At 39.0% G+C, this 26,970-nt stretch overlaps 1 protein-coding gene across 3 annotated transcripts in view; it reads left to right on the forward strand.

The window, feature by feature from the left end:
* The window catches only part of cdkal1 (CDK5 regulatory subunit associated protein 1-like 1), a 357,840-nt gene that overhangs the window by 93,321 nt on the left and 237,549 nt on the right, over window positions 1-26,970 (forward strand). For all 3 annotated transcript variants that reach the window (XR_003294900.2, XR_003294899.2, XM_026294297.1), the window contains exons 9-10: window positions 3,875-4,041; window positions 13,149-13,294. Coding sequence is in view for 1 of the 3 variants with exons in the window: in XM_026294297.1 (XP_026150082.1) it covers window positions 3,875-4,041; window positions 13,149-13,294 (313 nt within the window). In the remaining 2 variants the exon portion in view is untranslated. The remainder of the gene's footprint in view (window positions 1-3,874; window positions 4,042-13,148; window positions 13,295-26,970) is intronic.

Consider the following 26,970-nt stretch of genomic DNA (forward strand, 5'->3'; position numbering starts at 1 on the left):
CTTACTTTGAAGTTGTGAGGACCAACTAAAATGCCCTCACAATGGTTTCAGTATAAACAGACAGTACCAAATACATTGCATGTTATTGGAAGGAGACAGAAATTTTAGTTTATCAATACATTGTATCTCAAACACATTTGTATATAGATGATGCATGCATTTCAAAAACAATGTTAAAATAGATTAAAACTGACAACTGCTTTTTAAAGGTTTGTGTGGGTGTGCACTGATGCCATGCATATGCATGCACAGATATACATGCATGGGAAATATGTGTATACAAACATGCATGCATGTAGTGTAAATATGTTAGAGGTATAATATTTGCATATGCAAGTGTGTGTGTTGGATTAATTCATGATGATGATACCTGCCAAGACGCCCACGTACCTCATCAAGGGTTGTTGCTTGAAATTAAGCTTCTTAATTACTGCACTTAAAGTCGGTGTGTGTGTGTTTGTGCATGAATTATAGTGTGTAAATGTGTGAGAATATGTGTGTGACAAGGATTGAAGGAGAGCTTGTGTGTGAATGTATGTTGATATGTCGGTAACTGTATGTGTGGAAATGTTTCTGCACGCCTGTAATTAAAAAGTTTAGTCAAATGTAAGAATTTCAGTGAGAGCTGTCAAATATAAACCGAGAAAATGGTACGAGCCTTTGATGAAGGTCTCATACCGGACATGCTGCTATTTGTTAATGTTAGCTTGTGTGTGTGTGTGTGTGTGCGTGTGTGTGTGCGTGTGTGTGTTGGTTAATGCCAACATAACTATCTATCCATCTAATGATCTGCTAGACTTTGTGCTAGTATGACTTTACATGCTGCTCCTTGTAGGTGGGCTTAGACTGTAGGTTAACATAGGATTGCAACTCACACTACCGACAATGTTACATTTAAAGGGGTTTGACTTTAGCTGTCTCAGAGACAAAACTAGAAAGGGTCACTTTTTGCTTTTCTTTTTCTTTTAATACCAAATGCTGACAAACAGCGTAAATAAAAGCCAAATCCACCTGTTTCTTTCTTTCTCACTAAACAAATTTGTCTTTGCTTTAGAGTCTGTGATTGCTTTTCATTCTTTTGCTCATTGACTTGTGAACATAAAAAAATAAAACACAAAATAATTAAGAGCAATGGGTGGTAACATGGTCTCAGCATGGGCACACTAAGAAAAAAACTCATTGCTATAATGCTTTCTCTATCCCCTTACCATAACCCTAATTGACACCTTACACTGACTTAGCCTTAAAACCCCGAAACTCAAATTGGTCCTCACACTGCGTAGCCATACAGGTATACACAGACCCACATGCACACTCAACAAACAGCTCGCTGGCAGAAAGCTGGAGTGATGATTGATATGTGTATGGTATTTGTCAGGCATGCTGATCTTGTTATCCTTGGACAAAGACAAACATGGTTTAGACATACACACAGCTGTTTCCTTTCCTTATGTGTGCTCTCTCTCCCTTTCCTCATACCTGATTATAGTCTCACCACTGAGGGCTGTAATACAAAACAAGACAGGTCCTGTTCAGTTTTTTTTATTTCCAGCTTTAATATCTTACTCTTCTGCTGTTTTGTTCACTCGTCCCTATACTGTTGTTGTACGCTGAAGTTAAGTGAATGTTAATGGCTGTTAGGAAAAGGGTCCTGCGTCCCACCCTTGTTTATGACTCCCCAGACATCAAATTATATCACAGAATGACATGGAGAAAGGTCAATAACAGTAACAATAACACATCATGATCTGTATTATTGTATTTGTATCTTGAAATTCTCCTTTAGTTTTAGAGTTCAGCTACACACCAGCAGCTGTTTGACTTGTTCTTACTCAGGGCCAGATTTAATAAGATTTTTTTAGCCCTAATGGCATAATTTTTGTTTCTGTTAAAATAACACAATTTCATATTTGGTGTACTGTGATAATTTTGAAGACCTTATTTTAACAAATCATTACAAATACAGCAGTACTGTGAGTACAAGTAGTTACTTCTTCATTGTTAATTTCACAGATTTCACTCTCCAAAATACTAATGTGTTTTGTAGCAATATCAAATGTCTGACACAATAACACATTTCACACCTGAACATCTCTCTCTCTCTCCACTGAACACACACCAAACCCACAGGAAGCACCTGTGCAGTTTGTATCAGAGCAGACAGAGAAGGGAGAGTACGCTCAACATTTCCCTCCATCTCTGTTCCTGGCCAACAATAACACCAGCGGCACACCTAATGCAAAAGGGACTAATAAGCAGGCCAAAGGGGGCAAATTACTGGGCAGGTTATTGAGTTTATCTGGAGATCTGCGTGTGATTATGACCTTGAGTAAACAAGTGAGACTTTTCCAGAAGTTTCCCTGTTCAAATCATAACACAGGAATCACAAGAGCTATTTAATAGCAGACAATATACAAGCTTTCTATCTTGGCAGCTGTATGTAAGTGGAATTGCAGGAATGTTGTTTTGGAAGAGTCTGATTTAGATCCTAGGCCAGTTTGATGCAGGGCCTTTTATTAAGAGGTCACTTTTTCCAAGGCTGAGCTCTGTCATAGAAAGTGCTGCTGCTGGTGTGGTGGGTGTAGTGAGAGATCCGCTCCTGGGATGCAGATTATGCAGGCGAGGGTTAGACCTTGGCAGAGGGACTGGACTAATTGAACTAAAAAAAAAGCTTCCATTAGGTGCCCTGGGAATTTGCGGTCACCACCTCCTTCGGGCTCAAAACCTCAAAAATATGACAAATTATAAGGAAAATATTAAACAGAGACACTTGCATTTAAGGATTTAGGCCATTATTGAGTATTGGATCAGAATAAAATAATTTATTAATTACATACTGAAGCAAATGTCCTGAATAAATGATTATATAGTGTGTGTGTTAGCCAATAGATCTGATCATATGTGATTGATGGATGTTTTGATGGTGCACATTAAATCAGTAGTGCATCTTAAAACAATGAGAAGCTTTGGACTCTCGTTCACTCTGGATATTTATACTGTCATCATCTCTGTCCGACCTGTGCATGCACGTGCTTTAATCGTAGTTTTACTCTTTCCCTCTCTCTTTGTGTGTCATACACACACACACACACACACACACCCACACACACCCACATACATGAACTGTACAATTAGCCAAACACCATTTTAGTCTCTGAATGACCACATGTATCTTTCTGTCTGTCTCAGCACAGCTAATGATAATGATGGTTTTGTGTGTGTGTGTGTGTGTGTGTGTGTGTGTGTATTAGGTTTCTGCATTGTAAGTTTTATTTTTGTGTGTCTGCATGAAACAATATGTCTTAATCCAAAGCCTGAGCAGACAGTGAGCCACATGACAGATCATTAAGCTCTAGCATTGAGCATTGCTCTAATTTAGCATGAAGTCAGTAGATCATCCCCTCTTGCTGAGTTTGACCTTCACATTCCTGGGATGCATGTTTATAAGACAAGTATTTTAAATACTTGTCAGTGACTGCCAAGAGCAAGGCTCAGCTAAAGCCTTGCAGCATTTAGGTGGCGACAGCTCCTAAAGGTAAAGAAAAAATGCTAGTCGACAGAAGCTTCTGTGTTGGTAGCGCAGATTTGTTAGATTGACCTTGGCAATGTGGCAAAAAATGATGTTACGATAAAGGTTACGTCAATTTATAGTATATAATTTGATAATGCTATTTTAGTGTTTAATGAATGTTCTAATAAAAGCAGAAGTCTATGTTTATTATGACGTATGTGTAATGTTTGAATGCGTTTTTTTATACTGTTTTTATAAAACAGGAATTAGTTTGTAAAAGTGTTTATGTTCAAATGAAATATAATGTAAAGGTATCCCTCCTTTTTTTTTTTTTTTTTTAATGTATGCATAACTTTTTTTCAGAGGGTGTGTGTGAGATATGGTTGACCAGTGAAGACACAGGAGCTTACGGTAGAGACATAGGGACAGACCTGCCCACACTGCTGTGGAAACTGGTGGAAGAAATTCCTGAAGGAGCCATGCTGAGGCTGGGTATGACCAACCCACCATATATCCTGGAACACTTAGAGGTACGCACAACATAACAAAATACACACACACACACACACACACACACATTGAACAAAACTAACCCAGACAACACTCAGAAGCACCATCAAAGATACTAATATATAATTAATGAATAAAACTAAAACACGTAATAATAATACTAACACTAACCGAATGTTTTCCCTTTCTCTGTTTTGTTTTTGCCCTATGCTCTTTTGTGCTATCCCTTTCTATGAACAAATAATATTCCCTTCCCTAGATTTAATAAACTAAATGCTTTTCTGTTTTGCTTACCAAGCAGTTTATCTGCAGCAGTCATACTCCATTCATTAGTGCAGTTCATTCTCTTCTTTCCCTAATGAGTCAATTAAGGACCACTGTGTCCTCTTTAGCAACCTCATTTTATCAGTCATTATTGTCTTCCCTAATGGAACAATGAACATTGTTATGCCCCCCTCTCTATATCTCTCTATCTTTCTTTAACTCTCTCTCTCTCTCTCTTTCCAGTTTTGTATGTCTCACACATGCATTCTGTCATTTAATTCTTTCTATTTTTACCATCCTGTCTTTGTCAAAATATCTTGATTCTTTTATTTTATTTATTTATATTTTAACCTGCTGTTTCTGAAAGTTTTTTTTAGAAACCACATATTATCAAGCTATCACCATTTTACACCATCAGTAGATAACAGGGCATATGTTATCTATCAAATTAACATGGACATTGGACAGGAAAGGAAAATTGAATGAAAGAAGGTTGTGTGGATAAAATTACATGCATCTGTTCAAATTTAGGTCTAAGAAACATTAACATGTTAATTTTTTTCACCCTTTGTGTCCACTTTTGTTTAAGAACAATGCAATTAGTGTAGGGGTTTTCTCCATACAGTTACTTCATTTATCTCACTGTGAAAATAGTGTATTTATTAGATGTTGGTGCGTACGAGAAAGAGAAAATGCTGTTTAGTAACATCACACCAACCTCACAAATGACCAGATTTACTACAAAGTCAAACACATTGTTATTCCCGTGGTATTCCAGGAACCTAAATCTTTCTTTTAATTAAAAAGAAAAACAATATTTATACTCCGTTAACAGATGAACTGTTAAATTGATGACTGCTGTAGGATGAGTAGCTACAAAAGGCAGTAAAGTTCATGGCGATAGAAATGTACCTGCTGGGAACCTGTCTGACCTTTTTAAACATCTATTTTACATTGTCTCTGCATTAAATGAACTTGTTTCTCCGTGTACTGGAGGTTTTCTACAGCAGTAACCCAACCCTGTGTTATATATTTCATATATGGGGATAGACACAGCAGAGACAGTGCATATTCAGAGTGAACCTTTAATCTGTAATTAGATTATGCAGTTCTCTGGTTTACTATTGGAGTAAATTGAAATTTGCTGCAGAACAGAGTTTTTGATGATGGGTTCAGCATTTGTTAGTAGACATGCATCAAATGTACATACAATGTGCAGTATGTTGTGATAATTTAGAAAAGATGAAAAACTGTAAACCCATGGCATGGCCAATGGGCCTAATACATAAATGTTGTCATGTTTGGGTTTTGTCCATTTGAGCTAATAACTGAAGGAGGAAAATAAATGAAGGAGGAAAAAGTTAAATTGGATTGAGTTTGGTTTTATGTGTCAACACCCATTTAAAGCCATTTCACTGTAATTCTACCTGCCTTCATTTGGAAATATGAAAGTTAATTTGGTAGGATAGTGGAGAGAAATATTTAATGGCGCAAGGGGAAACATAGAGGGCTTAAATAGGTTAATGGTAACCTAGAAAAGTAAAATGAAAACTTTTTAGTAAGAAAAAAAAAAAATTGAGTTTGCAACAGATATACTATTGAATCGACCAGTCAAATAAGATTAGCGCTCATAGATGAATGAAATTAGGACAGGAATATAACAAAAAAAAAAAATGGGGATGAAGGCCCGGGGATAGAGATGAGGGGTAAAAAGCAGTGGGAAAAGTGCTGTGGGAAGCAGCAATGGAGGTTGTAATTAACCAGGGGTTAATGGAGGTGGCTAATTGTCCCCCACATGTGTAGGTAGGCTTTCTGCTTGGCTACATTACAATTAAAAAAACCACCCTCCTAATGATAGGGAATAACAATTAACTTATAATTAGAAATATACTAGGGCGAAACACTAGCTGTGTGTGTGTGTGTGTGTGTGTGTGTGTGTGTGTGTGTGTGTGTGTGTGTGTGTGTGTGTGTGTGTGTGTGTGTGTGTGTGTGTGTGTGTGTGTGTGAGTGTGAAGAATCATTTCATATGCTACCGGACCTTTAATTGTTAACGTCCATGCATTGAATTGAATTATATCTTTTTTTGCTTTAATTCCTCAGTCAATTAACCTACATAAAGAAAGATAAGTGTTCTTTAACTTATCATTGTCTTTTGTTGCTCCTGTCCCACACTTGGCCTTACTTACTCTTCCTTGCCAGCCTCTTTGCATCTTACCGTCCTTCTTATACATCCTCAATATATTTACAATGATTGTGAACCCCCCCAAAAAAGCTTCTTACCTTGCTTGAGTCTTAAGGTTTCTTTCTCTTTGATTTAAGTGGCCCAATATTTTTTTTTCTTCTTCTTTTCCCATTTCACTGCTTTATTTTCATGATTTTTAAAATTTTGTTACTTTAATTTTAGCCTCTTTCTCCTCCTAATTACTCTTCCTTCACCTCCTCTTTTGTCACTTTTCTCCAGTTCTTTTGGTGATAGTGTTAATCACAGCATTAAAACCACTTGATGACGATGAAGGCCAAATCTCTGGAGTAGATCTATCCTTTATCTTAAGAAAAGGCCAAATTACATCCCAGTGTCTTCTTGTAAAGAGCACCACTGCTTATGTAACAACATCCCACTGAAGGGCTATGATTGAAGCTGAAAAGACCAAGTGACCTCTCCACCCTAAAAGTTCGCCTGCTCGCCACAACCTCTCTCATATCGGTGCTTCTGCTCTGTCTCTCTGTCAGACAAGAACATCCAATCGCTTCCTATGTGCAGCCTGTTTTTCCTGACAGATGTGGACAGTGTCCCTCACAAAAGAGATTCAATCTCAAGGGACTTCCTGGTAAAATAAAAAAATAGACAGCCTCACAGCACCATTTGCCGATTGGAGCAGTTAACAGCCCAATGGCCTCTCATGGGCCACTTGTCTCTGACATTTTCGTTGATTGCATCGTGTCTTTGGTGGTTTCTTTTTGAGTAGCTGCACATAAAAATGTCTCTGCCAATGCTTCTTTAACAATGCTGCACTTTATATGGCATTTTTGAGCTGTCTGTCCATCTGTCCATCCATCCGTCTCTATCCAAAGTGCAGCGGTAGGTCCTCTGATTAAATAAGTCATGCGTGTGCATGCAGATACCAAAACAAGTGCGTGTATGTGTGTGTGATTGAATCTAGCGTGCCAGCAGACTCGTAAATGAGGTGTGAAAGTAGCCTCCTTGTACAGAGCAATCAGTCAGGCTGAGATGAATGAAATGGCAGTTGTCCATTAAACATCCTGCTCGGAGCTCATCTCATTTTGACTAGAGATATGTCAGGTCTGCCATTCACAATCTCTCCACAGTTAGCTCTGCATAGCACTGCTCGAATGACTCAGCAAGCATCTCTCCTTTTTAATTTGTTGCATAAAAATTTATTCCAGAGCAGGATCTTACACATATCTAACTTTCATTATTGTTACTTTATTGTCATTTCCACACCTGTGGTACATACGGGATCCAAAATGATGTTTCTGTACAGGGTCACATAGAACAAACAGAAAAGATGAGAGAACAATTAACAGCTCAAATCAAATTTTAGTTTAATTAAAAAAAAAACTGCAAACTAAACAATGGACAAACACCACAGTCTTTCAGGTAAGGCTGGTTTCTCGTACTCCGCAGCAGGATTGTACAGTCCTGGAAAGTGGCGTCTGTTTAATCTTTGGTCACAAACCTGACATGCCAGCAAACTGTTGGCACCACAGATCAAACATCTGCAGGAATGATGAACAATATGTTGGTATCCCGCTTGCTGATTATTGATGCCGGCCCCCCCGCTGAACCTGAACTCAGTCCTTTGTATCAGCTAATATTTTTCATACGTAGGACACATGTTCACGCATGAATACACACACAGAAACATAACCACGTAGCCCCTTCATACTGGACCCAACCTCATACAGCACCAGCACCTTGGAAACCTATTCACTTCAAAAGACTGATGTAACATTGTTTCAGGGACCTGACATCTTGAACTCTCACTGTAAATCTTTCAGATGTATAGCAGTGAATTATGTTTTGTGAGGTATCGTGGTGTATTATGATTTTTGAAAAATAGACATTTAAACGCTGTGTTCACATTTGAAACAAGACCTTTCAGTGGTGGTTGTGCTTTTTGCCATCACTATATTTTTATGGCTACTAAAGGCAGCACTAATGGCAATGACAAATCTGTGTTAGCTGCAGTTTGTTAATGCAATCCACAGACGCAGAACATGTAGTGGTTTCATGCATTTTGGTTTGGATATATTCTTCAGCTGTCTCACTTCAGCTGTTCTTATAATGAGGACAGAAAGTTGCAGAATGGTCACTCAGGTCTACACTGACATTCACATGCTAGACATGCACTAAATTTCACGACACCCCTTTTACGGTGCAATACATCTGCACTGTGTGAGGTGCTGCAGGCTCAGTAAACCCTTTAGGGAAAGTCAAGTGCAGCCTGAAGTGTCTGAAATGTTTAATGCCATAGGGAGCTCGGTCTCTCTGTCTGCTGCTGAACACAGTTTCCACCAACTGTGTGATTGTGTGTGCCAGTGTGCACATATGGGGACCTGACTTATTGTCCTGGGAACGGCTTTTTCTCTACAGACGGCATTTTCTCTACGGACTCCCTTGGGGGCACCCCGTTAATACTCTGTTATCTGTGGGTGTCTGTGTACTGCGTATCTGTGAGCATGTGTGGATGCAGCTAGGTGCTACTTATTCTACTTATTCTGGATTTTCCTTCAGTACATTCAGTTGAGCTGGACTGTAACTCTTGAATCCAGCTGTGTTTTTGGTGTGTGGTTTCAATGCAGTGACCAATGTGTCCTCACTCTGGACAATACATAATTATATAGGATAAGGTATGTACCATACACCTATATGGACAGTGCACAACTTCAGCAGCTTGTTAGCAGTGGGAGATTTCATTTCATTTCATTTTGAGCTAATTGGTATTGATGCATAACATGCGGTGAAGTGGAAGCTGCGTCTTCAAAAGTTTTATCAACCATTATACACTTGGAGAATTAAAAATGTTATTCCCTGGCAACTGTCACTATAACTTTGTAAATAGCTTGTCAGCAAGTGTGTTGTTGTAAAAACGATAGTATCAATTATCACCACAGTGATATGTTGTTTTTTTTTTTTTTTTTAATATGCTTCATTTAGCTATTATTAGTATTATTGGGGCTGAGTGGTTAGCACTGTTGCCTCACAGCAAGAAGGTCGTGGGTTCGCATCCCGGCCTTTCTGTGTGGAGTTTGCATGTTCTCCCTGTGCTTGCGTGGGTTTACTCCGGGTACTCCGGTTTCCTCCCACAGTCCAAAAACATGTATGTCAGGTTGATTGGTGACTCTAAAATTGCCCGTAGGAGTGAGTGTGAGTGTGTGAGGTTGTCTGTCTTTGTGTGTCTATATGTGGCCCTGCGACAGACTGGTGACCTGTCTAGGGTGGACCCCTTCCTTCCACCCGAGAGAGAGCTGGGATAGGCTCCAGCGGATCCCCGTGACCCTGAACAGGAAAAGCGGGTATAGAAGATGGATGGATAGTATTATTGGTAAAACACATTTAGATCAAGTACAAGGCACAGCTCATATGTTATCTCGTCAATATTTAGTGTATTGCTAGGGTTTTTTTTGTGTGTGTGTTGAACAAGTGGTGAGAGATTTAATCTGCTTTTTTTTCACATCATCAGCTGTTTATTTCAAACCTTATAGTATTCTTTTTTTTTTTTCTGCACATTTATCTGCTGCAGAATTTTGGATTTGGATTTTCAAGCCACGGATATAGTACTTCTGTTACTACTGTCAAATGTTGCTAAAATATGATATTTGGAAATTGCACATTTAAGATGTTTACAGTAAATCATTTTTAAACATAGTCACAGGGAAAGACTTTTGACACTTATTTGTTGTAACAGCAGTGTTTACCCCAGCTCTGCTTTGCTTTAGTAGAGTTTTGTCTCTAATACTAGCAGTTTTTACAGCTATGGACAGAATAATGTAAAATGAAAATGATCACCACTGGCCTGTGTTACCTTACCTCATTTGGCACAGCTAAATTATAAATTCCTCGTCACAGCGTGATTTTCACTGTACACCCACAAAACTGTCAAAAGGCACCAAACATTTAAAATGTCTCAACCCCACAGTGATTGGTAACGAGTTATTGATAACAGTATATAATCAATGGAGGACGGGTCACACAGACGGAAGCGGCAGTGATAAATAGCTTGCATGGATGAAAACTTCTTACTTTATAGATTAATTCCTAGTAGAGGGGCCCTGCTACTCGAACTATCATCACATCTGTTGAGACGCCATTTACTCCTGCAGCACATAGCCGTGTTCTGCAGCGCACACACACAATCTGTGGGCTAGAATGTGGTCAGTTGTGAGTTATTCTTCGTGAATCTAATGAGACTGTAGAAACATTAAACTTGTTGTGCTTTGCATACCCCATGCCGTCCTGTGTGTTCTGAATATGTTTCCTCATTTTTTTTTCCAACTTCATTGTATTGCAATTCAATGGTTGTGATCCCTGGATGGCTTTAAACCAGATTTTTAAAGTATACTCAATAAAAAAATCTCCACTGAGAAAATTAGAGCAATTATCAATTATAAGCAATTATCACAGTTGTAAGTTGTAAGAACCAGTTACCTTTAAAACACACCTAAATGCTTTTCCTTCATGTGTTTCTTTTGCTCACTCGCTCTCAAACACACACAGACGCTTGTACTGTAGCAGACTGATTTCTGTCACCAATCAAGCTCCATTTTCAAACCAAATTATTTCCTTCTAATTTGGAGCTTCCAGTGGTCAACCCCCTGTGGTGCTGCAACTGCGCGTGTGTGCGTGTGCACGTGCACATGCACGTGCATGTGTGTGCAGTTCTGCCTTTGTGTCTGTGTATGAAGTACGGAACATTCTACAATAGCTCTTAATTGAGAAGATGGACTGCAATCACCACATTATTGTAGAAAATCATTAAATCATCTCTTCCTCCCTTCTCTTTTTTTCTTTTTCTTGTTCTTGTGGTGATTAGTATGGTAATGATACCATCCTGATTAGGTCCATCAGAAAATCTGACATCTGTGGTCTCTCCAGTTCTTTTACAGAGGAAATTAAAGTAAGAATTAAAGAAAATAACAGAAAGAACTCACCTAATTAGCGCGGTGTATTAAACACACAGAATGTCACTCTTACAGTTTCTGATAAAAGGGTGAGTGCTGAGACATAAAAGACATGAATCAAAGTCCTGTGCTGCTACTGACGAATCCTGTTTTCACCATCCCTTTCTGTCCTGCTGGAGACATATGTTTTGACTAATTGCTGTACATTTCTGATGATATAAAACTGATAGAAGGTACATTTGTACGTATGATGATCCTGATTTTAAAAGCTGCTAATCTATATTTCTTATATTTATGCCATGTAACACATAATACTGGGAATTTTACCTTGAGCGCCGTCGGGAGACTTTTCTGCTTTGGGTCCTTACTTAATTAAAATCAAGTGAAGAATTGTATGTGTTTAAATGAGACCTTTGTGTTTTACATAAACAACCTCGTGTGTAAACCCAGTAAAATAGAATAAATTTGGCTTTTAAATATCGTTTGATGAGTACTTGTTCCTTCACTGCATCACAAACCATGTCCTGGGTTTATTCAAAATTCAAGTTTACGTTTAATATGTATTTCACATCAGGAGTCTCAACACTACAAAATACATACAGCAATACAAAATTAAAAGACCACCTAGGACTCATAAAGTGAAAATTAAACAGGGAGTAGAAATAATGAACCAGTACAAGCTGTCTGAATAATAATAACACAGATAACTGAGCTACCTAAATTCAGTCATCGCAGTCTGAGTATCTCATGGCACCATTACTCTTTGAATTCATAGCTAAAGATTTTTAACAACAGAGCACTATTACTTAAAACCTCCTTTCCTGTGCTCTCTGGTCAAGAAACCACAGGTATTATAACTAGCACATACAGTACTATAGCCGAGCCTCACTTTTTTACTGATAATAGAAAGGCGCCCAGTGGTCAGAAATTCTTAGTCATTTAATTATAGAAGTCCCATGTTTTTCTTTTTTGCCCTTCACCATTTGATCTAAGATGTGGACCTGCGTGCTTCAGTAAAAGCTCTTGACTTTTCAGACACAAAGAGCCCCTACTGGAGCAGCCTTGACTCTTTGGACTGTGGATCTTATGGGTACACGTTGAATTCTCTGAGCTAGATTTCTTTTATTTGCTCAACATAAAAAAACAGAAATAGAGAGTAAGAAAAAGGTAATCTATTGTAGAAGGTTTGGAGTGAAAAGACTGCAGAAAGAATCAGGAATGTTAATGGAACCTTCATTTTATTCAAAGCAAGCAGCTATCATTCAGCAGAGCTCTCTGAAATTTTGCTTCTTCTTTTAGTATGTTTTAGTTGATGTACTTTATAGCCAGACTTTACATTTCTGTCCTCAGGTACACGACTAATGGACTCTACCTGTTACGAATGTTTGTCCTTTTGTCCAATATAGAGAGTAGACTGATTGTTTGTTATTAATTTAGCCAGTAAACAGAAAATTACTATTTTAACTAGTTTAATAGTTGTTTCATTAGGAAAGAAAATAAAAATTAATAATCATCAAATATAGCAGTAGAAAGTTTGAATATGTTTCTGTGCATTTCTATATGATGTGTTTTGTGGCAAGAAAGTCTCCACTTGAAACACGCAGCTTTAGGTTTGGCTTTAGACTGAAATCTGTAATATACATATTACAGATTTATAACTCTGTATTTCCATTTTCTCATCCATCCATCGCTCTCTCTTTATGTTTCTGTGTCTCTTTAGGAGATGGCTAAGATACTGAATCATCCGCGCGTCTATGCCTTCCTTCATGTTCCTGTTCAGTCGGCCTCAGACAGCGTCCTGATGGACATGAAGAGAGAGTATTGCATTGATGATTTCAAAAGAGTGGTGGATTTCCTCAGAGACAGGTAAGGCGGGATGTGGACCTTTGGACTCATTAAGTTGCATTTTTGACTTTGCAGCATGAATAGGGTCACTCGTGAAAGATGTGTAATATCTTTATCTTTAATATACCCTTTGCCTCATCATGTTTGTTAGCAAGTTGTGGTCAAGACCAAGTTTTTATTGAACATTTTGCCTCAATCCGAGTCCCCGAGCAAATTGTGGGTTAAAAATGTGCATCACACCTTTTGAGACTTTCACCAAAACCTTCTCTGTTGCACTTTCCTAATGGCACTAATGTAGTTGAATCTTTGGCCCAGTCAATGGAAATTATGTATCTGGCCTGTCAATTTTATAGGTTTGTGGTTAAGTAGCTCATATTACTACAGTTATGTTGGATGTTTCTCTGACATCTTGGAACCTACTAAATGTGGATCTAAATTGCAAACATGATTAATATTATTTGATTTATTCGTTTTTTTTTTTTTTAAATTTTGAAAATTTGCTCCTTAGGTGAAATGAATATGAAAATCCTATCAGCTCAGATTTTCAAAGGTGTATTAGTTTTCAGTTTTGGATGTTTTTCAGTTTTTGGATCTTATATTTCAAATGTGAGCTTTCTGCAGCTGAGCCTCTTTTCCAACAGATTTTGAATGAAAACACTGATACGTTCTTGACTAAACCTCTCTCTTTTTTTTTTTTTCTTTGCTGCTGTCCTTCTGTCTCTGCCATCTCATTCATTACTTTACAAGGTTAAACATTTCAAACTTGGGGTTAAAACTGAAGTCAAAAGAGACCTGGCTGCGGCACTTTTTGAATATTTGAATCTGTGAGTGATACACAAAAACAGTCAGAGATGTTAAGGTTTTATAGGATTTCATCTCTGCAAATTAAATGTTTTGCTCTATGAAAGATAATCTACCATAGAATGTGACTGTGATTAATAATGTCAGTGCATTCCATTGGTATGTAGATAATGCTATGCAAAGATTTGTATAAAAATAAGACATTTCTGTCTGAAATCATTTATTGCGATATAGGAGAGTACATATTGGACATGCATGCATTTCCATTATGCATGATCGTGAGAGTTGGCCATTTTCAGCCGAGAGCAGAGTTAACTGAACGCTGGTTCACTTGTATAGATGTTGGATATAAATATCTTTGTTCTCTCTTAAACTTCTTCATATATGTGAACAGTTAATCTATAAATTAAATTATAGTGTAAAATACAATGAATCCAGATGAACAGGACTTATATTCACGTCACTGTACAGCTATCTACCTTTGCTGGGTTGTACATCTAAATACATTGACAGAATTCACAGGACCAGTCACGACATGGAGTCTCAAGTACTGTGTATGTCATTTGTGCATCAGCCACTATGTGAGTCAGAATGTGTTATTGGATCACTCTGACACACTCATAGTAGGTTTCTCTTTCTGTCACATCACCTCTTTCCACACACTTCTTCCATCTCTTCTTTCCCACCTAACCTTTATTTTTCCCTCTGGCTCTGTGCAGAAACCCGACCGACCTGACACAAGCCATTAAGTGGAGGAGTGAAACCCTGTGAATTTTGCGTGTTTGTTTGGTTATGCACTGTATTGCTTTTTAGGCAATTCTCTAGCCTGGCGTTAGAGGTCTCTGGTTATTTTTATTTTTTTAAAATGTCCAATAGGTATTCAAACACAGTTGACACTGATCCAGCTGAAATCTTAACACGTCGTGGTCACCACATGTAAGGTATCTCATCATAAGATCTTGTTTACGTAAACTGTCTGCCTACCTTTTTGTGAAAGTCTTTGTATATATGTGGCGGTTACTCAGTTACTGGCTTCTGTTACTTAAACACGCATGGACAGACGCACTCGGGTGATGTTGTTTGTGTGAAATCAAGACCAGTACACATTCAGTAGTCTGACCCAATTGGCTGCTGCAGTAATAACTGGGGTGCAGTTTGGGGTCTGGGAGGGAAGCCAGGGCTTTGGGGCGAGCCAAAAAAACACACCCACTTTGTGCAAGTGTGTCTGTGAGAGAGAGAGAGAGAATGAGTGTGCAAGAGTGTGTGTGAAACGTAAACAGTGTTATTTGTTGAGGGAAGCCTTTTTATAGCACCTAGTCATGAGATGTTTTTTAAGAAGCTTTAAAGAGATGTTGGAGATGGAGGAAAATGCAAATTGTAGGTTCACTCATCAGTCTAGAAAACTGCATTTGAAATTTCACTTCCCTCACCCTTCACTTTCATTTCAAAGTAGTAACATAGTTGCTAATAATTATTTGAATTTTACCTCTGCCTGCACAGACACAGTTAATAATGTGACTCTGATCATAGTTAGACCAAAACATAGTAAAAGGCCTTTGCTGTGAATCACAGATTTATTCTTTTAAAACAGAAAGCAGGAGGTTGGAGCATAGGAAAGCGAGAAAGAAATGATTTCCATTAATGTCCTACTAGAATGGAGTATTTTTCTGTTTTAATCAAGACCACCAAGCTTAATCCTGTGTGCGCGTGTGTGCGCGCGTGTGTGCGCGTGTGTGTGTGTGAGAGAATGCGTGTGAGAGAAAGAGGGATAGTGCATCAGCCTCACAGGTGACTATCAATGTAGTTTCTCAGAAATTGTATATATAAAGTTCACTTCACACAATGACAGAGACGGGGACCTTGTGCAGCTGAGGTCAGGGCTACCACACACATAACAGGAGACAAATGTATTTGTCTTTACAAACAGTGCAGTGCCACCAACACCGCAGAGGTCATGAGGGGTCAAACGGCTCTGACCTTCATTATCAGAGGAAAACCAGCACACAGACACACATCAGACCTCCCTCATGTCTCAGGATCTTGAACTCTGTTACAAAACTTCAGGCTTCAACTTTCTCACGTGTTTTTTTTATTTTTTTTTTAAGGTAGCTGATGACGGCAGCTTTTCCTTTTTTTGCGTCTCTCTTTAGGACACGTGACTATTTGGTGTAAAGTAATTATTTTTTCCTGTTTAGTGTTTTACGTTTCTGTGCAAACAGACAGCATGAGTCTCTTCACTTCAAGTAATTCACTTGGTCACATAAAGGCTCTCAACAAACATTAAAGTTCAAAGAATATACATTAATTTCTGCCTTCAGTACAATCAGACTGGAGCCCCTGCTGCTCTTCAGTAGGTGATCTCTGGGAGTTTATTACTGGTTGTACTTTAATATCAAATGCTACAAATGTTCCAAGCAAACAGCTGGATAATATTACAGTGTGAAAAATCAGTTTCCAGCAGTGGAAAGAAAAAACAATTTAAAGTGCAATTATATTTGCAAATTACCTAGAAAGAAACCAAACACTGCACTAGGGAAGAAAAAGAAAATGCATTTCTCATTCTGACGACCATTTGACAGCTTGTTTGAGTACTCTGATTTGTTCCACATTTAAAACAGGTATGAAATTTAAAAGTCTCTTACATGCCCACGTGTCAGCGGTGTACGCTGATCAAATGTGATGGTAAAGAAAGGCTTCTCTAACCCTTATTTAAACATATGTCGATGAAACGGTGGAAGAAAATCAATTCAGTGTTTCTTGAGATTGAGGTCATTGCGAATTGCAGATTGCTGTGTCCATACTCTGGACCACATTGGACCAAAATGCTGTCGGTACAATGGATTAATTTCAACTGAGGGCACATCCCATGTTGAACATTACCGACCCTCTGAGTATATTGAGATCTGATTGTAGAAGGCTAATCAGCTACTTGTGTTTTATTAGTCCATTCTAGTTTTTCATTGTAGGTTTATATTCTTCCATACCAAGTTTATGACCTTATTTTAATACTATGGATAATTCTGCTGTTCTGTGCTTCAGATCTTTCACCTAATGCCCACTGCACATTTTGGCACATATTGCTTTTCTGCTAAAGTCGTCCCTATCCACAGAATAAAATCACATTGAATATACTTTCCTTTGAATTACATAATAACTAATTACTCCAAGTTGTTATAACTGAATTGTTTTCAGCCATGCATAATTCCAACAATCAGTCGAATAATTATTTCATTAAAATGGTTAATTTAAAAGTGACCTTATTTTTTCACTCTTTTCTTTCTGCTTTTATCAGGTACAATCATATTATGAAGCACAGTCTGTGTGGAGAAAATCCTGTTACAGTGGAATAAGGCTGTTACAGTGTGAGCGAACATGGTCAGAGGATTTTGCACAGTTGTTTCGTAATGTGCAGTAATATCTGGGCTGATTTTCCCTGAACTGCTCTCAAGGCTTAAGTGTGTTTGAACCACAAGGGACCAAGATGAAAGGCCTGGAAAAGAATAGTTATGTGCCTGTGCGTTGGGGGTTGGTTGTGTATGTGTGCAGAGGAGCAGGATCTGGCAGTATTAGTGTTGAACTTTAGGGTAAGTTGGGTTGGGCAGAAGGGGGGGGGGCTGTGACACCATCATGTTAACAGAAAGGGATCGATAATGGGGGGAGGCCTGCGTGTTGAGTAGTTATCAGACCTTATGTGGTTTCCCTGAGGGTGCTAGGTTGGTTTCCTAGGAGGTTACATGTTCCTGACCTCTGAAAACTAATCTCAGGCCATAAAGGTCCTTCTCCCATGGAGACCGACTCACTCACATGCCTGTCAGCTGTTCATGTTCTGTTTATGCATTTTTAAATTCTAATTTCCATCATTTCTGGTATTTAGTGGAAAAAAAAAAAACAATAGTGAAAACAATAATAATACTACCAGCCCCAAACGTGTACCACTGCAGAGCTTTATCATTCAAAATCCTGTAGTCCTTAAGTTTGTATAATGAGGTCAACTCCAACTGCAACAGCAGAGGAGTTTAGTTTAGATAGTTGCTGATCAACAGAAGTGATGTTTTGAATAGATCGTGATTATTCTATGTGATCTCAGCAATTGACAATGTGCAATGACTCTTTGACCTATGACATGACCTCTGAAAATCTACAATTCAACAATCAGTATCCATTTGGTTACCATTTTTCTGTGCTATTCTATTGTTTGATTGTTTTACCCATTAAAGTAGGAAAAATATTTTAATGTGCTTTCAATGGAAACCCAGAGTGTCCTTGGCAAAAACATGTGACCAAGATTGTTGAAGAAAGTGCCTGTTCAAGTGAACTGTGCCTTTTGTTTCCCCACATAGAAAATGAGAGAGAATCGGTAATAACTTGCCCCATTACACTTGGCTGTCAGTGTTATTTCTCAGTTGTGTGGTTTAAGGTGGTAGTTGGCTGCACTTTACGTAAGGGATGGCAGCACTAAATATATATATACATTCAAAGATCTTCACCTGGGATGTAAGGTTACCTTTTTGTTGTGACAAGAGGCTATTAACTACGCTTCCCTTAACATAGTTCAGTGTTCGCACACACAGTTTGCCAGTTCGAGCAGAACTAGTTTGTACAGACTCATGTGAAAAAGTAAAAATAATGAAAAAGTTCCTATCTAATCTCCAGAAATATCAGGAGTTGATTGCTTAGGCTCCTTTGTATTAAGGACACATTTAAGTGTTAGTAGTGTGTTGTAATCTCCATTCTGTCGTCAGAGTGACGCTGTGACTTTTGATATAATGTGTTAATAAACTATTTTGGTTTGTTTTAGTATAGCCACTGTTTCTGTCCAAACCAAAGGCTCCAAGACGGGTGTGTGTGTGTGTGTGTGTGTGTGTGTGTGTTTTGTGTGTGTGTGTGTGTGTGTGTGTGTTTTGTGTGTGAGGGTGTGTGTGTGTGTGTGTGTGTGTGTGTGTCTTAGTCATCCCCATTAGTCACGAGCAGTGATAGGGTTATATCAGACCTCCCTGCTTTACAACAAGATGCATGCATCACTAGCGTGACTGCACAGTGTGGAAACAGTCTCTCGCTCTGTTTGTTGTTATAGACATACCTTTGTGAGTGTACACACACACACACACACACACACACACACTCTTATACGTTTGAAGGTTGGAGGTGTCAACTAGGGCTAATGTTTCACCAGAATAGTAGATGGGAGGGGTGGCAGCTCTCTGAAAGTATTCAAAGAACAAAACAGAGAAAAAAGAAAAGATAAATGAGGGCGAAAAGAGAGGGAAATAAGTGAGTCCAAGAGAAGCGCGAAAAGAGCAGTGAGCACGACAGGTTTGCCGCGATAACGTGCCACAATAGCGGGACTTCTCAACGTTTCGCTCTTCCTTTCTCCTCTCCTTTCCTTCCAGCTGGTAATTCAGCAGGTAGAGTTTCTGTGTCTGTTTTGACTCAGGTTTCAACTCAGAACCCTTATTTAACTACGCACGTAGGATAAGAACATGTAGAACAAACAGCCTGGGTTAGTCGTCACAGGCACATGGACTCTCTCAAACATGTAAGATCATCAGTCAGCAGCACTATTGACGCACACAAGTTCTCACAAGCATGTTTTCCTCAGGTAATGTCCACAGTAAAACTCATGAGGAATTGTGCCAAATTTGAGTCTGTCTGTTTCACTGCTGCTGCAAACCTGTTAAACCTGAGTTCATCATGGTGACTGCCCAGGGCCTTTGCATAACACACAATGTCATTAGTGATGTAAGAGCCAAGATGGTAGATGGGCTAGCTGTGAATCCACATCCATGCAAGAAAATTCATTTAGATGCTGAGTTGAAGTTGAAGTGATGGAGCGAAAGCAGGAGGGAGCCAACCTGCCTTCTGGCTGGCTGTGTCGATAAACTCTGTAAATGGACTCATTTTCAACAGGAAACTAGCAAAGAACAAGGCATTAACTGAACAACAAGATTGAAACTGTAGTGTGCACTCATCTGTGTATAATAGAGGTGGAGAGAGAGAAATGGCTTATGAACAGTGACTCATGGCAGTTCCTAACACATCCTTGTCTTATTGATACTTCCTCTGGATTATACCTTATATCCTTCTCCTCCCATACAGGATACATACAGCTTTGCTATAATTACAGGAGTTAGCTTTTCCTTGATTATGTAGTGTTAATTCATTATTAGGCCTCTCAGACCACATTACCTGTCCTTCCTCTCTTTAGGCAGATTAGAACAGACACACACACATTCATGCAAGGGCATGAGTGTTTGAGCATAACAAGGTAATAAACGAGGGAGAAACGCAGATGAACAGTATATTGACACTTTTGTAAGTGGTGTGTGTCTGTCTCTGTCCGTCTGTCTGTCTGTCTCTCTGGCTGTCTCTGTCCGTCCGTCTGTCCGTCCCTGTCCGTCTGTCTGTCTGTCTCTATCTCTGTCTCTCTGTCTCTGTCTGTCTGTCTGTCTCTGTCTGTCTCTGTTTGTGTCTCTGTCTGTCTGTGTCCGTCTCTGTCTGTCTGTCCGTCTCTGTCTGTCTCTGTCCGTCTCTGTCTGTCTGTCTGTCTCTGTCTGACATGTCTGAGCAACACTGAAGCTCTGTGCCTCCCAGTGTTCACAAAGAGCAGGTGTCAAAACAGCCTTGGCCATTTACACACCCTGCCCGAAAAGAAAGAAGAACAACTAATTATTTTTCCTTTATTTGCATGAACATAATACTTTTGATTCTATTTACAGTGGTTTAAAGTCAAAAGGTTGTTTTTTTGTTTTTTTTTTCACTCAGCTGTTGCATTTACTGTCAGCAAGCTGATCAGTCAAGTTGGTCAATAATGTCCTATACAAACACCTACCTAACTTTATCAACAAAATTCTTTCATGTGGGTTTGACTCATGAGCCTCAATGTTATCTGAGTTCCTGTAGGACTAAGGTTATGTTTGAGTTACTGCACTTTTCCCAAACTGTTTCTGTATTTGCTTAAAAGATATAATCATATTGGTTTTCCCTTTTCCTTCTTGTTTGTACATTCGTCTGGTAAAGTACGTTGTCGTTTTTCCCACACAACAAAATGTGTCAAGTACAAACTGAAACTGCATGAAATCAGATTTGCCTGAAGACACAGACTGTTTGTTCTCATGTTGCTCACTCACTCTCAGATTGGTCTGTCTCTGATTTCATTTCAAGTTTTCATTCCACTTGTTCCTTCAAATTTTACTAATATTTTGATGTCTTATTAATACATCCAGAAGAAAACATATGTAAAAGCAGCCAGAATTACTCTTAAGTTTGATTAGAGGAGCCGCAGTGAGTACCACACACACACACACACACACACACACACACACACACACACACACACACACAGGGTGAGATTAGACTGACACCCATATTACATGCATGCATGACTGGAAGTAAGGTAGAGGTAGAATGGCGGTACAATAAGAAAATGTAAGCAATCCTAGACGTAATAGAAATGCAAGTAATAAGTAAAGTAAGAAGTCCATGTGTTTTTCACTCTCCCAGTGTATGAACATTCATACACACAATGGCTACATCTAGGAACAGTCCTGTTTCACTGGCTGACTCACCTTTCTCTCTCTCTCTCTCTCTCTCTCTCTCTCTCTCTCTCTCTCTCTCTCTCTCTCTCTCTCTCTCTCTCTCTCTCTCTCTCTCTCTCTCTCTCTCTCATATTATGTTTCTCTTGCTCAGTGCTTGACTCATCCTCCCTTTCAGAGCTTATTTTCAACAACACGGTTTCGCTCTCAGGTGATAGACCAAAAACTGTTCATGTGAGCTTGAGTGAGTGACGCTGTGTTGAACTTTGTGCAACAGTTATTTAAACCTCATGTGTAACGTCCCGGACAGCAAGCTGTGCTGTTTCATTGTTTTTGTTTTTGTGTTTCTAACTTCCTGTTCCCGGTTGACTACAGGGAGGGAAATTTCCCCCCAAAATAGCAAACTTGAAGATTAAGTAATGTTTAGCAGTGTCAAGCTATTAAACCTTGAGGAATGCAGTCTTATCCCTATGGTACCAATTTAAGTTCAAGTGCTGTTAAAGTGTCACAAAGAAGTTACATACAAGTTGCGTAACCTCAGGAGTTAGACAGTGAGAGTAAAACTTACTGGTTTCTTTGATTTTGTGCTTACATATACGGTTTCAAGGAAGATAAACTGCAGTTTGGCTGTTAATTCCTAAAGAATGGAGACATAATAAAGGCTGTATCTTTAAATGATCCTTTATCTTAATATTTCATTATTGTTACTTTTTGTGTTTGCAAAAATCTTGTTTTTGATGATTAGTAAATTAAGCAGAAATGTAGCAGTTGTGTTGCTGAGAAATTGTGTCTTAAATACAACATTGTCCTTCGGGTTATGAAAAAGTGACAAAAAGTAAACCGAGTTTCACCATATTGGCAAATGATTTTTATCTTTCTGATGATGGAGAAATCACACATCAAAGACACACAAATTGATCGTCCTGACAGGTTCTTCCTCACTCTGGTGACTGACTAACCTAATGATTTGTAAATGATTAGTTAAATCATTTGTAAATAATAAATGGATAAGTGGTTAGCATTGTTGCCTCACAGCAAGAAGGTTCCTGGTTTGAAACCCATCAGGGGCCTTTCTGTGTGGAGTTTGCATGTTCTCCCTGTGCTTGTGTGGGTTTTCTCCAGGTACTCTGGTTTCCTCCCACAGTCCAAAAACATGTATGTCAGGTTGATTGGTGACTCTAAATTGCCCATAGGAGTGAGTGTGAGTGTGTGAGGTTGTTTGTCTCTATGTGGCCCTGTGATGGACTGGGGACCTGTCCAGGGTGGACCCCTGCCTTTCACCCAAAAAGAGCTGGGATAGGCTCCAGCAGATCCCTGGGACCCTGGTTAGGACTAAGGGGGTCTAGATGATGGATGGATAAATAATAAAATTAATAAATAATTAGTCAGCTAATAATCTAACAGAAAATATCTAACTTCAGCATCAACATCTTTTCTATATACAGTAAGAGTATATACGAGTATTCACCCTTATTTTACTGCTGCTGCATCTCCAAGTTTAATTTCTTTAATATTTAAGACTATGAAAACGTTTGTACTTCATCTACTTCACTTGGAAGCCAACTAACCTGGAAGCAAACTTAGCTTCCTATTCTTTCATCTCTTTTAGCATTTTGGAACAGGACCTTAGGTCTCCCTCTGTACAAAAAAGAGAAGATGTGTAATAAGATGAGCATTTACTTGTTTTAGCAAGTTATGTCATTAACATTTCAGCCTTGCTGTCAGTGAACATCTTGTTAGAGAGAGCCCACACAAGGTTACAGTTAAAGCATGCCTACCATTCATTTGATTCTTTTATGTCCAACATTTATCCTGTGCTTTGATGTTATCCATATCTGTGCAGGTCAGGTCAGCACTGTGGGATGGGATGATGAATCACACATTGCCAGTGCGTCAGTGCACACTGGATTAAATTTAAGTAAAGTGCAAAGGGACTATTTTTAACAACTTGCTAGAAAGTTGCTAGTGTCATGCCTTTGCACTGCAGCTCTCTTTAGGCATGTATACGTGTGTGTGTGTGTGTGTGTGTGTGCGCGTGTGTGCGTGTATAAAATAACTGCATGTTTGAGTAAGTGGATGGATTTGTGATGTCTCTGTGCACTTATTACTCCTCCCTCAGACTAATGAAATGTGTTTGTGTGTTCTCATTACCCTTTTCCAAGGCTAATGAAGTGTGCATGTGTGTGGTGCGTGCATGTGTGTGGTGCGTGCGTGAGTGGTTTGTGTGCGTGTGTGTGTCTGTGTGTTAAATTGAACTGGATTTCTGCTCTGCCGTGTTCAGGCTGTTTCATTAAATGATAAAGTTTACTGATGACTCCAGTGGGATCATTATTTACTTGGCTCTCCATTTATTCCGCTGCAGTCACCTCGATCTTTACAAATGACCTGCTACATAGAAAGATGGAGGTTATTTTACACTGCAAGTTTTGAGACAAATTACTTGGTGTTCACTTAGTAGACCGACAGCGTACGCACATTTACACACCCCATTTGCACTTAAATTCAATATCAGCTTTTTACCTGTTGCAGAGAATTAGACTTTGCCTGAAAAAGAATTGAAAATAATTCTCAGATGGTCTTTACCCATACATGCCGGTGTAAGGGTTTCACAAAAAAACTCATTCCACACTCAGAAAGCAAGGACTTGACAGGGATAAGCAAAGAGATGCAGGTTGAGAAAGGCTTTCTGACAGTTTAACAACTCATCTCAGGCCAACTGAAGTCATCACCTGTCTCATTCTGTCTCTTAACTAATAATTTCTCAGTCACAAAGTTTGGCCATATTTTTTTTTCCATCCTTCTGTCACTGACTCACTTTACAGCAAAATGCCAGAATGCAATTGCCAGCTTACCTCACATAGTCTGTTAATCGCTGCTTTTTAGGTATTTTGTGTCATCCAGCTACAGTGAAAACCTGTTCCGACAACCTGTTACTCATTTAGAGCCTGTTTGTGCACAGTGCCGTTCATAAAGCATATACCTCAATTAATAGTTCTTTTTCTAGACAGTTTGTATAAACCTTTTATTCTACATATCAATTTTCACAACTTTAATTTCACAGTTTGATCAAACCTCTTGAGTGTAAAAATTTGTTAAACTTTTCAGGAGCAACCTCCTGCATGCAAACAGGCCTCCGCAATAACTTAACCTCCATTCAACTCTGTCACATGTAATCACGTTTTTAGATCACGCTGTGTGTCACTTAGTTATCTAAAGTCATTTTACGGCCCTTGAAGTTTGCAATAGAGCCACAGCGGAAACCACCGTTTGGCTGTTCAGCTGTCTAAAATCCTCCTACTATCTGGTCAGTCACCTGGCACCTACTCAACCAGTTTTGACAGTCCCCTCCTTCATCCTTGATGGTGGAAGTGGGTGAGGACAGTGAGTGATAACCAAGCAGACTTCTTTCTGTCCCTCTCTCTCTGTCCCTGTAAATTGAGCTGCTACATGACAGTGCCATTACCTCCAGCTGCCACAGCTAAATCAAACACTTAAGTGTCCGGGTGATTACCTACACTCCTCACAAGTGTCTTTATCCTTCCCCTTGTCTTTGTCTCCTTTCTGGCAGGAATTGTTTTGTGTAGATCTATAATACAGTGTGCATAATTTTTTACACTCCGCCTGTGTGCAATCAGATGAAACGGCTACACAAAATAAAGATGATAAAAGTGAAGAAAAAGGTTAGGATAGAAAACCACACCTCTGAACAAACTGAAGAGGGAAAAAAAGCAACGCAAACATAACTCAAGATAACAAACTGACCTGGATAACAAAATCCAATGATGTGTTTATTGAACTTCACTGACAGTTTCAATGAAATGTATTTCAGACGGCAGTAATGATAAATGTTAGGCATATGACATGTGATGGCTCTCTGTGTACATTTCTCAGGGTTTGATCACATCTTCAAAAAAGGTTTGATCTCGGTAAATCACAGCAAATGAAGTTACGGATAAGTTTAGCAACTGTGCTGTTGTCTGTACTATACAGCTCAAATGGATTTTATGAAGTAACAAGTCAACACAGTGATAGATGTTTTTATTTATTTGTTTTAAGAATATTTTACATGCTATTAAGGGTGAAGATTATTTTGCCAAATATTTATTTAGATGGTTTCTTGTTTGTAAAGCAACATTATTTTAAAAAAAAAAAAAGTATTTTAGTGAAACCTGATACCGATGACACAATGGCATCATTTTGAAGAAATCTACTGAAACCATTGGATTGTGCTGTTTTATAAGTCACAGAGGGATATGACAAATAACGGAATGGCAGGTAACTGAGCTTATTTAATCATTTTTTACTGATATTACAGAAATTGAGTTTCGTTCTCTCTCACACGCGCACACATTATAGTAAAGCCATGATATTACATGCTAATGTTATTTTATTTAGCAGTTAAGTTGAGGAGTTGAAGTCCCCCTACAGCACATTGCCTTCGCGTGTTATCGCTTCCTCTGACTCCTACACTGAAGCGGCCCCGGGGGGCCACACATGACCATTTAAGACTTAGCGCACACACTGCAGCACAGATTGGTAGCATGTTCTCTTTCTGAAAGATGAGTAGGTAAATATTTACCTTCCCAGATTGTCTTTCTTCTATCCATGCCTCATCTTCACACCTCAATGCCACACTAATCTGTTTCCTTTTTCCTCGCTGTTGTTTTCTGGATTTCTTCTGTCCCAGTAGTCTTGCCTTCATCTTTTCATGGAGCCCCTCACAGACATATGTTTGGCAAACACTTGCATACATATGGACAACCTTTGAATATATGCTGAATAGAATGGCTGTGCGTGTATGGAAACATGTACACACACTATGACCATGTTAGAACTGATAATTGTGCAGCAGACAATGCTGAGCTTTATGAAGCTTAATTCAGCCTATTTAGGCAGACGGAGAGCTGACTGTGTGCCTATCTTGAGATTTAATTGAGACTTTTGTCTCTTTTGAACCCATTCACCCTGTATAAATGCTGCTGAAGTCCAGACTGGGAGCATGCTGTGCATAGTTGAAGCTACTGTCTAGAGGGATGCGGTCTCTTTGCTTCCATGGGGCAGGGAGGAGCAATGATAGGAACGAGCACAGGCACACACAAACAGATATATTTTCCTGCTCTGTTATCGGTTTTGATTTAGCAGCTTCAGGGGCTGCGGTTCCTTTGAATTCTGAAGCCGATACAGGAAGTGCAGCATTAATCATGTTAGCACGACCGCTAGTTGTTGATTAAAAACTGGTCATTTGCACGTAACATATTCATTAGGTATTCCCTTGCTTTGCATTAAACAGGTGTACCTTCTTTAGAATGCATTTAAAGAGGCCTTTTGATGTGCAATAAGGGTGATGTGCATCAGAGAATTTGA

This window comes from Mastacembelus armatus, chromosome 16 (assembly GCF_900324485.2).
Source record: "Mastacembelus armatus chromosome 16, fMasArm1.2, whole genome shotgun sequence".
Taxonomy (NCBI): Eukaryota; Metazoa; Chordata; class Actinopteri; order Synbranchiformes; family Mastacembelidae; genus Mastacembelus; species Mastacembelus armatus.